Source organism: Chiloscyllium plagiosum, unplaced genomic scaffold, assembly GCF_037043375.1.
Source record: "Chiloscyllium plagiosum isolate Xiang-an unplaced genomic scaffold, Cpla_swu_hap1 HiC_scaffold_7, whole genome shotgun sequence".
In the NCBI taxonomy this organism is placed as follows: Eukaryota; Metazoa; Chordata; class Chondrichthyes; order Orectolobiformes; family Hemiscylliidae; genus Chiloscyllium; species Chiloscyllium plagiosum.
Genome location: NW_028270145.1, coordinates 19,849,417 through 19,866,660, shown reverse-complemented (window position 1 = coordinate 19,866,660; position 17,244 = coordinate 19,849,417). Strand labels below are relative to the sequence as shown.

Sequence of the window (17,244 nt, the reverse complement as noted above, 5' to 3'; positions counted from 1 at the left end):
GCAGCTCTGACTGGATAAAAGGATGTGGTTCTTCCAGATGAAGAGCTGATGCGCTAAACATCGACTCTCCTGCTCCTCGGACATTGCCTGATCAGCTGTGCTTTTCCAGCACCACACTCTTCAACTTTGACTGGATACCAAGATAATTTTGTTCCCGCACCTCCTCAGTAATAAGTGATTATAAAGTAATTGAATAATTTGGCGTTGAGATATTAAATGAAACTTCAACCTATGCTAAAGCAGTACTGAAATCCATAAGCAAATATCTTTTGTGTAGAACACATATATGGTACATCATATGAAAAATTAATTATCCTAGGGACTAAGGTTGCATATGCACACAAACAGAAATATCCTGCAATGGTGGAAACTTGCTATTTATGGCAGTTAGTCTAATACCATTCATTTGTTTCAAGCCAACAATTGTTTGAATTAAAATGAACGGCTTGATGGTGTAATTTCACTGTAAAGTACAGACTGAGTGGGTTGAATAGCCTCCTTTTGTGCAATAATGATATATTACATTGCAATTTTATTTTCCAAAGTAACTTTAAGAATTTGATTACAATGACTTAAATTCAGGCTTCAGTTTGCATCATAGAGAAACGTAAGAATTTAAAACTAGGAGCAGGAATCAGCAATTCAGGCCCTCAAGTCTGCTCTGCCATTCAATACGTTGCATCTTGGCTTCAATCCACTTTTCTGACCACTCCTCATAACCCTTTAATCACTTACTAATTAAAAATTTGTCTATCGTCTCCTTCAATTTATTCAGTGTCCTGGCCTCCACTGCACTCTGGGATAGTGGTCTTCACAGATTCACAGCACTTTTAAAGTAGTAATTCCTCCTCATCTATGTTTTCAATCTGTCATCCTTTAGCCTAGACCTCTCATTCTAGGTTGCCCAGAAAGGGAACTACACACTCCACATTTACTTTATCAATCCACTTTAGCATCTTATACACCTCCATTAGATTCCCTATTATTCGTCTATACTTCTACCGAGTACAGGCTTAAATTGCTTAATCTCTCCTCAAAAGACAAGTCTTTCATCTCAGAACTACCTCCAATGCAATGGTATCCTTTCTCAAGTAAGGGAACCAAAACAGTACATAGTACTCTTGATGTAATCTCACAAGGATCTCACTGTACAGTTGCAACAATACTTCCCTACTTGTTTACTCCATTCCTTTAGCATTAAATGCCAAAATTCCATTTGCCTTCCTTATTATTTATTGTCAAGAGTGTGGTGCTGGACAAGCACAGCAGGTCAGGCAGCATCCGAAGAGCAGGAGAATCAACGTTTCGGGCATAATCCCTTCATCAGCCTCCTGATGAAGGGCTTATGTCCGTAATGATGATTCGCCTGTTCCTCGGATGCTGTCTGGCCTGCTGTGCTTTGCCAGCACCACACTCTCGACTCTGATCTCCAGCATTTGCAGTCCTCACTTGCTCCTTATTATTTACTGTACCTGCATTTAATTTTCTGTGATTAATATAAGCTAGAACTCTTGGCACTGGAGCATTTTGAATTTTCTCTCCATTTAAATAATAAGTTGCCTTCCTATTCTTCTAATTAAAATGGATAACCTCACACTTATCCATTTTAAATGCTATCTGCCAAATTTTAGCCCATTCATCTGATCTTCCACATCCATTTGTAAATTTCTTATTTCTTCATTATAACTTACTTTTCCAGCTAGTGGGAGCACCTTAAGGGAGGAAAGAGAGATAGAGAGTTTGAGCCGTTCAGGAGGATTTTCCAGAGCTCAGGGTGGATAGACCATGGGAAGAGGCAGATTTCAAAGTAAGGAGATGAATTTTAAAGATGAAGCAAGGCCAAACGGGTGTCAAAATAGTCAAGTGAGCACTCAGACAATAGGTGAACAGACCTTGCTGTTCATTAGGAAGTGGCCAACCGAAGTTTTGTATGAGTTTAAATGATCAAAGGGTGGAAAATGGAAGGCTGGTTTGGAGAGCCTCTACAGATGTTCTAACAACATAACTGAAGTGTGTGACTATTGCTGTCAGTAAGCATGAATTGGTTTAGTAAATGAGGAGCTATTTTGTAAGTGTCGTCTTGTTTCGTAAATTCTCAATTTTCACCATTTTACTGACACAACGTGCTAAATTAAGAAAATAAACACTTGTAATGAATATTCAGACTTTGGATGAGGGTCAGAGGCTGGCAGAGATGTTATCTGGCTGTGGTCTGCCTCAACAATTCAGCTGACAGCATTTATTTTGCAGCCTACAAAACTAGAATGGAGCATAAATAAGGAAGATGGAGAAAATGGAGAGGCCAAGAGAAAACGGGTCAACAGGACCAACATGAGAGAGATACGAGTAGCAGAATTGCAGGGTTTGTCAACAGAACCGTAAAACCCAGTCATAAATATGTTGACAAGTACACGTGTTCTTACCATGTAACTGCAAAATAATGCGAAATAAAAAGAAAACTTGAAACTATTTGCTCCATTTCTATTAACTATTTGGACATGTCTGTATTTCATCAAGTGTATTGTGCCTTGTGCCTTAAATAAAAAAAACAAAAGCACTGAAAAAATGTCAAGAACTATTTGTCATGTAGATAACAAGGATCTAGTGTTAAGTGAAACCACAATGTAGCTGTATGCGAGTAAACTATTCAACATAAAAACACATGTTGGACCTACTTCCATTCACACGCACACTGAGTCCAGTGCTATTTGTATGGTCTTTGTGCTTCCTTCAATTCTTTTGTTTATTAAGCAGATTAACAGAACTCAAACGCTAGCTCTGGGAAACTCACACTGTTGCAACAAATTGACATTGTACCACTATTCTGTTCTTTCATTCACAATTCAGAAAAAAATTACCACTGAGTCACTTGCCTTACAAAACAACCCAGTGTGTCAAATACTGGTTATGAACACTATTTGTTGAAGCAAAATTAAGAAACTTTTTTAAAAAATGAAAACTTGAAAAACAGCACTAGGTTTTGATAACTGTTGGCAGCATTCTAAGTACATTCAATCAAACAGATAAACTATCATGGGACAAAAACAACACTGATCTCAACCAGTCAAAACAACACATTGCATTAAAACATTTGGTATCCAAAATTATTGCTGTAACAATTCTAATCAATTAGAAGGGAGCATGAGTGCCACATACATTTGTTAAATATTTTGACCAACACATTCAGCATAAAGCAAAATTGTTGCACTATAATCAGAATCTTAGAACAAGCCAGGGTTCTTAAGTGCTCATGGAGAATTTAGAAAACTATAGTACATTCTCACACTGAACAAAGTAACGTGGAGACCAATTAACTATTGAATTTGTCAATTTTATTTTATCTTAAGACACAATATAGCTTCTGTAATTGCATAACGTAAAACACCCATGAAATGTCTGGGCCATACATATCACACAAATGATCCCTGATTGGTGTTAACTTATATTAACTCAGCTGAGGCAATAATATACATGATATATGGTTTCAGCAGCTTTTACTTGGGAAAGAGAAAATCGGGACATGTACAGGGGATTTTAAATCAGCAATCATTTTGCAAAGTGTGTATTTGTTGATGCTGGTGCTGACATTATCAACTGTGCTATTTCCAACAGTCAAACAGACTGCTGATACAGTCAAAGATGAATATTGTAATGGTTATTCAATGAAATACCGAGGATGAATCTGATCTGTATCCAACTTAGCAGGAAAAAATGAATTTCTTTTATTTCCTTCCATTGCCAAACATCATCTGTGGCTAAGGGAGGCTTGAAAACAACTGTGTCCATGTAGCAAGTTTTGTTGATCTGCATTGGCTGCAAAATAACAGGACAAATTTTGTGCCACCATAAGGCTGGCAAAACAATTTTTCACATTGACAAAGTGAATCAAGCTGTGTGGTGGAATCAAGGATTTATGGAGTGAGTACATATCCCACCAGCTCTGTGCAACTTTGCAAGTACCTGCTCTAAGGAGTACTACTTCAGCCATCATTCAATTTCTCTGAATCTGTTCCCTGAACAATGTCACACATATTTCAATTGTGGTTTAGCCAACACTCTTAGTACAGCAAACCTTGAATTCCTGTTTATAGGGGGACATCTGTTCTCAATTATGTGCTGAGTAGAAGTCAAAGCAACAATTTATGTTGCTGCTAAAATGGAAAGAACAAATAAGACATTATTTACACATTTTAAAAAGGTAAAAAAAAGACTTACTCCAAGACCGCCACAAGGAAGCATAACAAACATTGGAGTGACAGAACCTGCAGAATGATATTTAAAAAGAGCATTTAGTTAATAGTACCAAGATAAATTATAATGTTTGCAGAAATGTTGTAATCACAACTCAATAATGGGAATTACAAATACAAACTTCTGCAAGGTGTATTCCTACTAATGCTGTGTTAATCCCTTTACTGGCCTCTTGGGCCCTTGCAAAACTTTTATCGCTGAAATAGTTCTTCACAGTTTATTCACTGTGCTAGCGTTTTTGAAATAATTTTTCTTTCTCACAGTTTATTTTATTGATTACTGGAAACAATTGGTTCACAGCCTACATACAGTTCAAATCAAGATAGAAACTGAAAAAAATTGTAATGTAACAGATGTTTGAACCTCCAGGAGATTCTGGATTCACACCTAAACACATTGATTTCAAAAGCAGCAAGGAACAAAGCGCTTTTTCTTTACTGCCTACCACAACAGAAATAACCTAATTTCCTGAAAAACTATAATGCATGATTCCTTAATGTAGACTTATAAGTAAGCCATATAGGATGCTATCATGAATACCTCAAATGAATATGTTTCCACCTCACACTGATGGAGTGCATTCTGGACCCAAACTACTTGCATCACATTAGTATTTCGTTGCAAATTACTTTATAACTGGTGATATCCTTATATCTTGTTCTTGAACCTTTTATTAAGGGTAACAATTTCACCCGATTTACTCTGTCCAAGCCTTTTATGGTTTTGAAAACTTTGATCAAATTTCTTTTTTAGCCTTTGCTTTTCCAAGGAAAACAGGACCAACTTCTCCAATCTACCTTCATAACTGAAGTTTCTCATCCATGGATTCATTCCTGTAAACCCTTCTAAACTTTCTCCAATGCACTCATATTCTGACTAAAGTGAGCCACTCTGAACTGTGCACAATACTCCAGCTAAGGTCTAAGTAGTGTATCACCTGCAATGGCTTTTCTTCCAATTTCTGCAGTGTTGAATTTAGTTAAGATCTATCCTTGATACCTTCTTACATGAAGATGAGCACTGGGGGTTGCTGACTCATTAACTCCTAGTTTAGCAAAGGTTGATTTAAAAATTCTAATCCTTGTTCTCAAATCCCTCTCTAGTCTCACCCCTATTTTGCTAGTCATATGAAATACTTCTAAGGTTTAATTCTGACCTCTTCAACATCCCAAATTTTCATTGCCACACTGATGCTTGTGCCTTCAGCTGTTTAAAATCCTAAGCTCTGCAACTCTGACCTTAAGTCTCTTCACCTTTCTTTTCTCCTTAAAACCAACTTCTTCAGGTAGAGTTTTTAATTATTTGCCCTATTATCACTTTAGGTGTCAAATATTGCTTCATGCATTCTTACGAACCACCTTGGAAATAACGTATTAATGGGCGTACATAAATGAAAGTTGTGGCTGTTGTGTGGCAGCTATTCCCTGAAGTACTCAACAACTTATGCATACAATATATGTTATATTGTGTCCAAATTTATTTTAAATCATTGAAATTCAAATAAATAAATTCAATAAAAGATCACTTTTGATTGAGAAGTCCCATATTTTAACCATATCTAAGTTAGGAAAAAAGGTTGCTGCTTAATACCTTACAACACCTTAGATAAATTAAATCGTCTGGGTGCACACAACTTCCGAAGACACGAACGCTTTTACTCACTTGATAATAATCCTTTAGTCTTGTCAAGCTTTACATACAGTTTGTTTCTGATTGGCTGAAAGGCTAACTTTTAGGCCTGTTTTTACAGCTTGTCAAACAGCAACTACACTTCTTGCAACTTCTAAGGACATAAGAAATAGGAGCAGGAGTAGACCATCAGGCCCGTTGTGCCTGTTCCACTATACAATAAGATCATGGCTGATCTTTTTGTGGACTCAGGTTAACTTACCTGTCCTCTCACCATAACCCTTAATTACTGTTCAAAGGTCTATCTTTGCCTGGAAAATATTCAACGAGATAACCTCAATTACTTCATTGGGCAGGGAATTCCACAGATTCACAACCCTTTGGGTGAAGAAGTTTCTCATCAACTCAGTCTTAAATCTGCTCTCCCTATTTTGAGGCTATGGTCCCTTGTCCTACTTTCACCAACTAATGGAAACAAGCTTCTTGCTTCTACCATATTTATTCCCTTCATAATTTTATATGTTTCTATAAGGTCCCCTCCCATTCTTATAAATTCCAGTGAGTATAGTCCCAGTCTACTCAATATCTCCTCATTAGCCAACCCTCTCGACTCCGGAATCAACCTCGTGAACCTCCTCTGTAATTATGCCAACTGTCAAAATAGAGCTGGATTGTAACAGGCCTGAAGTACTTTTAAAGTTTTTGAAGAGAAAGTAAAATGAAAAATGAAATAATTTAAAAATCTGAGTGCAGCAAGAAAACTGAAATGGAAAGAAAGATATGGGAAAATGACAGAATAGCATTCAGAGTTTGTAAGATTCTAGCTAAAATTATAATTTTAAATTTAGAAACAATTTTAAAAGAACACAAAAACATACAACCTTGCTTTATTACTGCAAGTTTAATTATTATTTCAGAAACAATGTATGGACTGAGATTTCCCAACCCAGAGAGAAGACTCATTTTTCAACTTGCTAACTGCTTAAAGTGTTAAAGTTCCCCACCGGGAGATCATACTCCTGCATGCAACCCAGCTGGATTACATTTAAACCAAGAAAGGACAATGTGACATGCATAACAAGAACATCTATTAAGTGCAGGTAGCTCCTCAAAAACCCTTTAAAACAAACAGGCAAATTAGAGAACTTAATACTTTTAAACAGAATGCTGTTGTTACTGGTTAAGTGTTGAAACTATTGTGACGGAAGGATAAAAAATGTTTTTGGAATTCATCTCTTATTTCAGTATTTACTGTTATTATATCACTACCAAACTAATAACTGGGATATAATTATTATTCCTGCAAGGCTGCATCAAAAGGTAAAGAGGAGTGAACTGCGCTGTACCTAGCAGTTTCTTACTGTCAAGCTTCTGTCTGTTCAGTGGGTTTGTGCCATAAAGTAATGCATGCTGCTCCGAATGGACGACCTGTAGCTCCTCCAGAGATGCTTTTCTTCCTCTGATACACTACAGAAAAATAACATTTAAAATATAAGCACAGTACATAAAATTATAAAGTGAAGGCAAAGATTAGTCAGTTTAACATAAATCAACAAAACTATTTTCAACAGTTATGTTAACATTATGAAGTTTATAGAATATGTTTAAGGATATTATCGTACAGTTAAAGATTATAATATTTTGGGATTGTATATTTCAATCAAAAATAAATTAAGGGGGCCATGTTACATCTTCTGAAGTCTGCCTGATAATAACCCTGAGGAAGACTCAGATTGTTTTACTGAGCAGAAGGTGCAATGTATTAATGCTCAGGGACAATGACTACAGACCGAGATCTTTCGAAGTCGCTAAAAGGTCTTATTGGTATTGAGCTGTGAACAGCAGTGCTACAAACTATCCATCTATTTTTAAGATGGAAAGGAACTGGGATTGAAGTTGGCCAAATAGTTTTACTTAAATACAAAGCTAATGTGTTTTCTGTTGCCTTGGGGGAGAGGGAGCCATTTTTGATATGAGGTCACAAGCTTCTCTATAAATCCATGAATATTACAAAGTTAAAAGTCACACAACATCAGGTTACAGTCCAAAAGGTATATTTGGAAGCACTAGCTTTTGGAGCACTGCGAAAGCTCGTGCTTCCAAATAAACCTGTTGGACTGTAACCTGGTGCTGTGTGATTTTTAACTTTGTACACCCTAGTCCAACACCAACATCTCCAAATCATGAATATTACAAGCAGGCAATAATTTACAGTTTTTGTTTAGCGCTGTGTCTATTCATCTGAGAAGTGGAGAGGAAGAGACAGACAATCAGATAGGCAGAGAAAATGCTGATTCTATCATTCACCTTGCAGAACATGGGTTCACCTTGCTGAACTCATGTCCAGATTGAAGCTTGATTTTTGGAGGATTTAAAGGAAGCTGGTAGACTCACCAGCTTCTAGGAACTAGAAGGAAAGAATCCACAGCATAACTCTCACAGTGAAAGTCAGTTAAGGGATTGTAAAATACTCAACTGGGCAATTAAAAAAGAAAACAGTCACCAGGAGCTGAGAATAATTTAGACTTGTTTATTAAAGTGTCCACTTAAGGCACAGTGTAACATATCTGGTGGGAGCTTTTCAGCTGTGTTAAAGTGAAATGTGGGATCTCTTTTGTAGCTTAAAGTCTAATTTCTTTGGGTTATTTGTTTCAGTAAAAGTTTTAAAATGTGAAGTCTTGGCGTGTCATTTGACTGTTAGCTGGAAGTTAAAATTTCTCTTCAACATTTATTGATCTTTATGGAGTTCATTAACAATTATTACTTTTATTGCTATCTTTTAATCTCTGTCATCCATCATTATCCACCAAGGGAGAAGCAAAAAAAAAATTGACAATGATGAAAATAACGAAAGCTTGATATGTTACATAAAACTAGCCGGTAACTGTAGTGAAGTGCAAAGCTATCGTTTAGTTAATTGATTCAGATACTATCATATTGTAAAAGCATAGCTAAATTAGTTTACTAATCCAAGATTAATCCCATATAACAATAGTGTCACAGCCAAAAATTGCACCTCAGCTGTGGAGGACCACAACAAAGTCCATTATTGCCAGAATGGCACACATAAGCCATCATGGGTTGTTTCCAAATGAATGCTTAGGATGCTCACACCAAGTATCTCTCTCCACAATTTTAATTGGAGTGTTAACTTGCTTGTTATAAATGGATTAACATCTCTGCTAAAAGTGGACAGAATTTATAATAAACATACTGCTTATTTACTACTATCTGAGAGACAAAGTTTCAGTTTGTAGCTTTTACATACACTTAGGAGGTAAAGACATTCGCTATCACATTGAACATCGACATATTGTTTGCCTCAGCAATTTTTATTGGATGGCAGATACACTATAATTATACTGAATGTTATCAAGAGAAAGCTGGGCTACATGTACATGATTTAATTGTGGCTTAACTTATAAAATATACTGCTATACTGTTGACAACATTCCAAAACCTGATTGATGTGGTTCCAAACAATTAAATGAAGTATGTCAGAAATGTGTAATTGGACAAATGGAAGCAAAAGTACTGCAAATATTTGTGGTAAAGTTAATAAATGTGTTGAAGGGCAAGAACACATTCAGTGGGTCTTTTCTGAAAAAAAACCATATTTGGCTCTAATAAGCTATTTATAATATTTTACGGCAGTATGGATCACCAAATTTCCAAGAAACAAACATCATAAGTTTCTGCTTTTAAATGTATTTTAGCTTTTGAAACAGGTAACAATCATTTCAGGAATTCAAAACTGGAAATATACCCACTCTTTTAAAAGAATACCTTCACATATCAAAAAACATAGCTCATCAATTTTAGTGATCCTCTGATTTTGTCATTAACAATCCTGCTGCCCCCTGCTGTTACTGGATTTCTTGCGAGCTATGAAACAAATCTTGCTGTTAACCAGAGGTGCAAACAGCAGGGGGCCTATGCGGTTTTACTTAAATATGCAGAGTGGAATTTATTCAGGAAAAAGTGCTGAAATAAGTACAAAACTGAATGCATAAGAATCTTCTATAATAAACATCACAATGTGGACATAACTCAAAAAACAACTTTTCACCTATGACATAAGATTGCACAACATGTACTAATTGAAGCTTTTCATCTTGCCCTCATTACTCACCATGAATAATATTCATTTGCAACATAGCCGCATTATAAATTAAACAGAAATGGTCTGGTAGCACAATTGAGGATGTTGGTAAACATGTCAGAAATCTCTCTGAACATGAGTTTGTTCTTGTAAACAATAACTAAGTGCTGGAGAAACTCAGCAGGTCTGGCAGCATCTTTGGAAGAAAACAGAGTTAACAGTTCAAGTCCAGCAATCCTTCTTCAGAACAAGACTCAAGATTTGAAACAGTAACTCTGTTTTCTCTCCACAAAAGGGCAGCACAGTGGCTCAGTGGTTAGCACTGCTGTCTCACAGCTCCAGGGTCCCAGGTTCGATTCCAGCCTTGGGCAACTGTCTGTGTGGAGTTTGCACACATTCTCCCCGTGTTTGCATGTGTTTCCTCCAGGTGCTCCTGTTTCCTCCCACAGTCCAAAGATGTGCAGGTCAGGTGAATTGGCCATGCTAAATTTCCCATAGTGTTAGAGGGAATGGGTTACACTTCGAAGGGTCGTTGTGGACTGGTTGGGCCGAAGGGCCTGTTTTCACACTGTGGGGAATGTAATCTAATCTAATAAAAGCATCCAAGCCTGCTGAGAATCTTCAGTAATTTCTGTTTTTGATTGTTTCAAAGCTCCAGCATCTGCATTTCTTTGTTTTATTTTAATTTGTGCTTGCACAAGGGTTCAATGTTGTGGTGCCCTTATGCCGCATTAAACAGGAAGAGGTTTTCACTGAGTTCAAGCTCTTTCATTAAATGTGACTGTGCTATTGGAAATAATTTATTAAATAATCTAGACTGTGCTCAAAGCTCCACCAGAAACTAATTTAAGATCATTGCTGAGCTCACATTGTAAAGCATTTGTGTGTGCTAGAAGCTAGCTAAGATCCCAAGATTCTGTTTGATGTAAAGCAAGCTTATACATACAGGTAGTTCTCCTATAATGCCAGAGAAACCTTGCTTAAGAGAGAATCACTTTAATATAAATAATGCAGCCAGTGGAAAAAATGGGGTTAGGGGCAGACCGGTAAAAATATCATTCACGATCACTCAAAAGTCATCCAAAAGTCTAATGCAAAGTATAGCACAGCCTGAATGAAAATTGAAATCATATTTATTAACAAAAGTAAATTTAACACAGTACATTTTAAAAAAATGTAAGAAAACTGTTCTCTGTACAGTACCTCTCACAGAAAGCTGCTTTGTCAACAGCTGACATTGGCACATGCGCAGGATAACAGGAAGACCGGTGCTGACATTGTCCATGCAGAAGTTACTGCATGCGCACATTGGTGTACCCAGAGAACAGCTCAAAACCAGCACAGATGTTGCACATGTGCGGACACTGGTGCATGTGCTGAATGGGAAGAACATTCCCTCAACAGTCAGCGGCAAAGTGAGAAACAAATTTGTAAGGAGATCGCAGTTATCTGTAAGAATAATACAGTGCTTATGGTAGGGGATTTTAACTTTCCAGTCATAGACTGGGACTACCAGGGTGTTAAGGATGGAGATGGAAAGGAATTTGTTAAGTGCGCAAAATAAAATTTTCTGATTCAGTATGTGGATAGACCTACTAGAGAAGGTGCAAAACCTGACCTACTCTTGGGAAATAAGGCAGGGCAGATGACTGAGGAGTCAGTCGGGGAACACTTTGGGGACAGCGACTATAATTCTATTAGTTTTAAAATAGTGATGGATAAGGATAGACTGGATCTAAAAGTTGAAGTTCTAAACTGGAAGAAGGCTAATTTTGACAGCATTAGGCAAGAATTTTCAGAAGTTAATTGGGAGCAGATGTTCGCAGGTAAAGGGACGGCTGGAAAACAGGAAGCCTTCAAAAATGAGATAACGAGAGACCAGAGACAGTATATTCCTGTTAAGGTGAAAGGCAAGGCTGGTAGGTGCAGGGAATGCTGGATGACCAGAGAAAGAGAGGTTTTGGTTAAGAAAAAGGAAGCGTTTGTCAGGTGTAGACAGGATAGATTGAGTGAATCCTTAGAAAGGCAGTAGGAATATACTTAAGAGGGAAATCAGGTAAACAAAAAGGGGACATGAGACAGTTTTGGCAAATAAGGTTAGGGAGAATCCAAACGGATTTTATAAATACATTAAGGACAAAAAGGTAACTAGGGAAAGAATAGGGCTCCTCAAAGATCAGCAAGGCAGCCTATGTGTGGAACTGCAGGAGACGAGGGAGATACTAACCAAGTACTTTGCATCAATATTTACTGTGGAAAAGGACATGGAAGATATAGAATGTGGGGAAATAGATGGTGACATCTTGAAAAATGTCCATATTACAGAGGAGGAAGTGCTGGATATCTTGAAATGCATAAAAGTGGATAAATCCCCAGGACCTGATCAGGTGTACCTTAGAACTCTGTGGGAAGCTAGGGAAGTGATTGCTAGACCCCTTGCTGAGATGTTTGTATCATCAATAGTCACAGGTGAGGTGTCGGAAGACTGGAGACTGGCTAACGTGGTGCCAGTACTTAAGAAAGATGGTAAAGAAAATCCAAGGGACTATAGACTGGTGAGCCTAACAGCAGTGGTAGGCAAGTTGTTGGCGGGAACCCTGAGGGACAGGATTTATATGTATTTGGAACGGCAAGGATAATCAACATGGCTTTGTGCATTGGAAATCATGTCCTACTAACTTCATTGAGTTTTGTGAAGAAGTAATGAACAGGATTGATGAGGGCTGAGCAGTGGACGTGATCTGTATGGACTTCAGTAAGGTGTTCAACAAGGTTCCTCATGGTAGACCGGTTAGCATGGTTAGATCACATGGAGTACAGGGAGAACTAGCCATTTGGATACAGAACTGGCTTGAAGTTCAAGACAGAGGGTGGTGGTCGAACGTTGCCTTTCAGACTGGAAGCCTGCGACCAGTAGTGTGCCAAAAAGATCAGTACTGCTTTTGGTCATTTATGTAAATGATTTGGATATGAACATAGAAGGCACAGTTAGTAAGTTTGCAGACGACACCAAAATTGTAATGGACAGCAAAGAAGTTTACCTCAGAGTACAACAGGATGTTGATCAGATGAGCCAATGAGCTGAGTAGTGGCAGATGGAGTTTAATTCAGATAAATGCGAGGTGCTATGTTTTGGAAAAGCAAATCAGAGCAGGACTTATACACTTAATCGTAAGGTCCTGGGGGGAATGTTGCTGAACAAAGAGACCTTGGAGTGCAGGTTCATAGTTCCTTGAAACTGTAGGTGCAGGTAGATAGGAAAGTGAAGAATGAGTTTGGTATGCTTTCCTTTATTGGTCAGAGCATTAAGTATACGAGTTGGGAAATCACGTTGTGGCTGTACAGGACACTGGTTAGGCCACTTTTGGAATATTGTCTGCAATTCTGGTCTCTCTTCTGTCGGAAGGATGTTGTGAAACTTGAAAGCGTTCAGAAAAAATTCAGAAGAATGTTGCCAGGGTTGGAGAATTTGATCTACAGGGTGAGGCTGAATAGGCTGGGGCTGTTTTCCCTGGAGCTTCGGAGGCTGAGGGGTGACCTTAAAGAGGTTTATAAAATCATGAGGGGCATGGATACGGTAAAGAGACAAGGTCTTTTCCCTGTGATGGGGGAGTCCAGAACTAGAGGGCCTAGGTTTAGGGTGAGAGGGAAACATTTAAAAGGGACCCCAGGGGTAACTTTTTCATGCAGTGGGTGGTGTGTGCATGGGATGAACTGCCAGAGGAAGTGGTCGAGGTGGTACAATTCCAACATTTATAAGGCATCTAGATGGGTATATAAATAGGAAGGGCTGAGAGGGATATGGGCCAAGTGCTAGCAAACGGGACTAGATTAGATTGGCAGATCTGGTTGGCATTGATGAGTTGAACTGAAGGGTCTGTTTCCATGCTGTATACCTCTGTGACTCTATATGCATAACCTCGAGGAGATTTCGGTGCGCACATCTGCACATGTGCAGAATGAAGTGTGCAAACCAATCCCTGCTGGAATCGTGCTATTGCCGATAGAGGCAAGTGTTCTCCAAAATATCGTTCCCCAATTCTTCAGCAACGTTGTAGCCAAATTGTGCTGCTGGAACGCGCGTTATCCCAGAACTAAGTGTGTATCTTTTTTGAAGAAATGAGTCAAACTCTGCTACATTCTCATTGCAATGCCTTGACCAATCAGAATCAATCTGCCTGGTCTGAGAATCAAGATTGACAGTTAACTATTCTTGATGATCCTCCATCCTATTTATGGCCCAACCAATCAGCACCCTTTTCTCATGCTGCATGAAATGGTGTCTTTTTTTTCCCCAAATCAGTTGTTTGTCTCCTCATTGTGGCAAGTGCAAGACTAAATAGTTTCAACTTCTAGTCTCCTTTTAACATTGTTGAAGTTTTATACTGTCAAGCACTTATTTAATTCCGTTCCTTTATATCTTTTACAGGATACTGATTTTCAATGCATTTTCATTACTTGTAGTTTTTTAATACTTAACTTGGTTTAAGGTACACATGGTCCAATATCTTGCAATCCACCTTACAATTAGGTGAAATCTTTTGATCAGCATAACAGAGAAAAGCTGTTCAGTATTCTGTTCAATATATTTGGTATTCCACTCTACTATATAATGTAGTCCAAGCTAATGTATCCTATTTTATGCAGAACTAACCACGACTGGGTAGACTGCTGCCACCAATTATCCAATCTACACTTTTAAAAGGATTAACCACTAGTGAACCTTAACAACAAGATGTAGCGTGTTAAATGACAATATTAATTTTAAGTTACATTGGCTACTTAGACATAATTACTAAGATTATCAGAAGCTAGGGCAAGACATGGCCGACTTCACTGGAATGTCACATTGAGACTCTTCCCTGACTTAAGAATGCATGACATAATCAGATTTGGTGGAGCCTAATGCAGTCCCCAACATTAATACTTTCAGAATTATTATAAACATATTCAAGCCATCTAGCTATCTTAGCAGATGAAATTCTAATATTTCTAATGTACACATTTATACAGTAATAACTATAGCAGTTTAATAGTAATGAAATAAAATTTAGTTGCTCAGAAAATATTATGTTCGGGTAAGAAATTTTAATGAACAAGCTAATTTATATTTAAGAGTCGAAAGGATGGTGCTGGAAAATCATAGCCGGCCTGGCAGCATCCAAGAAACAGGAGAGTTGACATTTTGGGCGTAAGAAGGGCTTCAGGGTTGTGCTTTTCTATCGCCACCCTTTTCAACTCTGACTTCTTCAGCTTCTGCAGTCCTTGTTTTCTCCTAATTTATACTTACACATTTCAAAATCTTTTCATGCTACAGCTTAGATATTCATTAAATCAGTAAATCAATCAACTTTGAGCCTATAAAGTACATGTTGGATTACAATACTGAGATTTCCATACTATATAGCAATGCTGGTGACATTCATTTATGAGTGGATCTTTAAAAAGAAAGATGAAAAGAAATAAAGAAACACGTGGAAGAGGGGTTTGTGACAATTGGAGTTACAGTTATAGGCGATTTTGGAATCTGGAATTCATTGTGCTTGAATGAAATCTGCAGTTCTCGGAGTCAAGCATAGATATAGTTATTTCTGGTAAGCATTTGTCTGATCTGTGACACATTGCAACATCTAGGAAGCTTGTACAGCCTTAAACCTGAACACTTAGTCAACCTATGCTAATCTTAATCAGCTGCCTAGTACCTTTAAATCAAACTTTATGGAGAGAAATCAATTTATTCTATAAGAAGAAATTGATTGGCACATTGAAATTATTTGAAAATAGTTTCATACTTTAGTTTTTCCTTGGCTACACTTTATTTCTAAATACCTTTTTTTAAAGCAACGGAGTAAGAAACTGCAGAGAAAGTCCACCTTTGTCAAAAATAACTTTATTAATATTGCAGTCAAAAGGATTAATCTATAGCTCTATGAAGAAAACCACACACTGACAATATAAAAGTCTGGATTCTGGATATATGATCTTCAAACTGAAGGGCAATTAACCATTTCAAATTTTCAGGGTTACACCTTATAGTTTCATCTCAGTAGAAAAATAATTCAGTATGTAATAAATGGTATGAATTCTATCCCAATAAGAACTTCTGAGTAGTACCACAGGAGATCTGCTTGTACAGAAACATTAACTAGGTTGAATTCTACTGAACTATTGGCCAGTTTGAGAGGCTGAGGTTATTCAACAGAATGGGAATTAGACTTGAAAAATAGGAAGCTAATGTGTCAATCATATATTCATTTTAATAAGTGAGACAAGTTGCATCAGAAACTTTCAATGGAACCATCGTTCTGGGGCAAACTATCATCAGGCCAGTGATATCTTCAAGGTAGAAGGAAGAACACACCTCACGTCACAGATTTACACACATTGGTAACATTCATACAGATATATGGTGTGCCTTTGCTGAAAGTTATTGCCTTAAAATATTCACTTTAAACATTTTGGGGTCTCTTCCTCTCCTGAATTTCTGTTTAAAATATATTTTCTAAGTTAAATCTTTTGTCTGAGCTCAAGCAGCATCCTGATTTTCCCAGGCAAAATTTTAATCACTTTGTTTTGAAATGTTTGTTCTTTTTGCAATTGCATATATTAATACATAACAATAATATGCTCCTCCCATCCAGGTTGAATCACTTGGACACCCCTCACCCACTGTTAACATTAATTGCACATCTGCTTTTCTCCTGTTCAAGCTGACAAGTCCCCCTCTGTTTCAGGTGATTCTCACAACTCTGAATGAGACCTGCTGCTTTCCTAGTGTTCCATGTCATAGTAACAGAATATGCCCTGCTGTAAATTATTGTTCTGTTTTGAATCTGTGGCCTTTAACTGGATCCTTCACTGTACACTCTATCACTGGTGTGTTCTTGTATGGAGGGTTGACCCCCCCCCCCCCCGCTGTCCGTCTCGGCATGTAGTTGCTCATACATAGTCTCTGACTCCAAATGATGCTAGGCATGTAATCACCAGTTTCTCGATAGCCTTTTCCATTACCCCAAGAAAAATTATTTCCACTGAGTTTCTGATTTGTCATTAGAATAGCATTGGTCCCAGTCAGGATGTCACATGGTTACCTAACCAATTGCAATTAATTTGTTTCCTCCTCTGTCAGCAAAGTTTTAAAGAAGGTTTTATCTCTACTTTATAAACATTTTGATTTTCCTCCAGCGCACAATGCCCCCGGATTTGTCCTGGATCTTAACTGCGGTCTCTTGGTCCTCTCCTGCACTTTTAAAAAATATTCA

At 37.7% G+C, this 17,244-nt stretch overlaps 1 protein-coding gene across 12 annotated transcripts in view; it reads right to left on the bottom strand.

Moving 5' to 3' along the window:
• The window catches only part of hdac4 (histone deacetylase 4), a 528,171-nt gene that overhangs the window by 51,339 nt on the left and 459,588 nt on the right, over positions 1-17,244 (bottom strand). For 10 of the 12 annotated variants that reach the window (XM_087988780.1, XM_087988779.1, XM_087988778.1 and 7 more), the window contains 2 exons: positions 7,227-7,347; positions 4,216-4,262 (listed from right to left, as the gene is read on the bottom strand). In XM_087988780.1, coding sequence (XP_087844906.1) covers positions 4,216-4,262; positions 7,227-7,347 — 168 coding nt within the window. The remainder of the gene's footprint in view (positions 1-4,215; positions 4,263-7,226; positions 7,348-17,244) is intronic. The other 2 variants (XM_087988782.1, XM_043693107.2) reach the window with 1 other exon arrangement.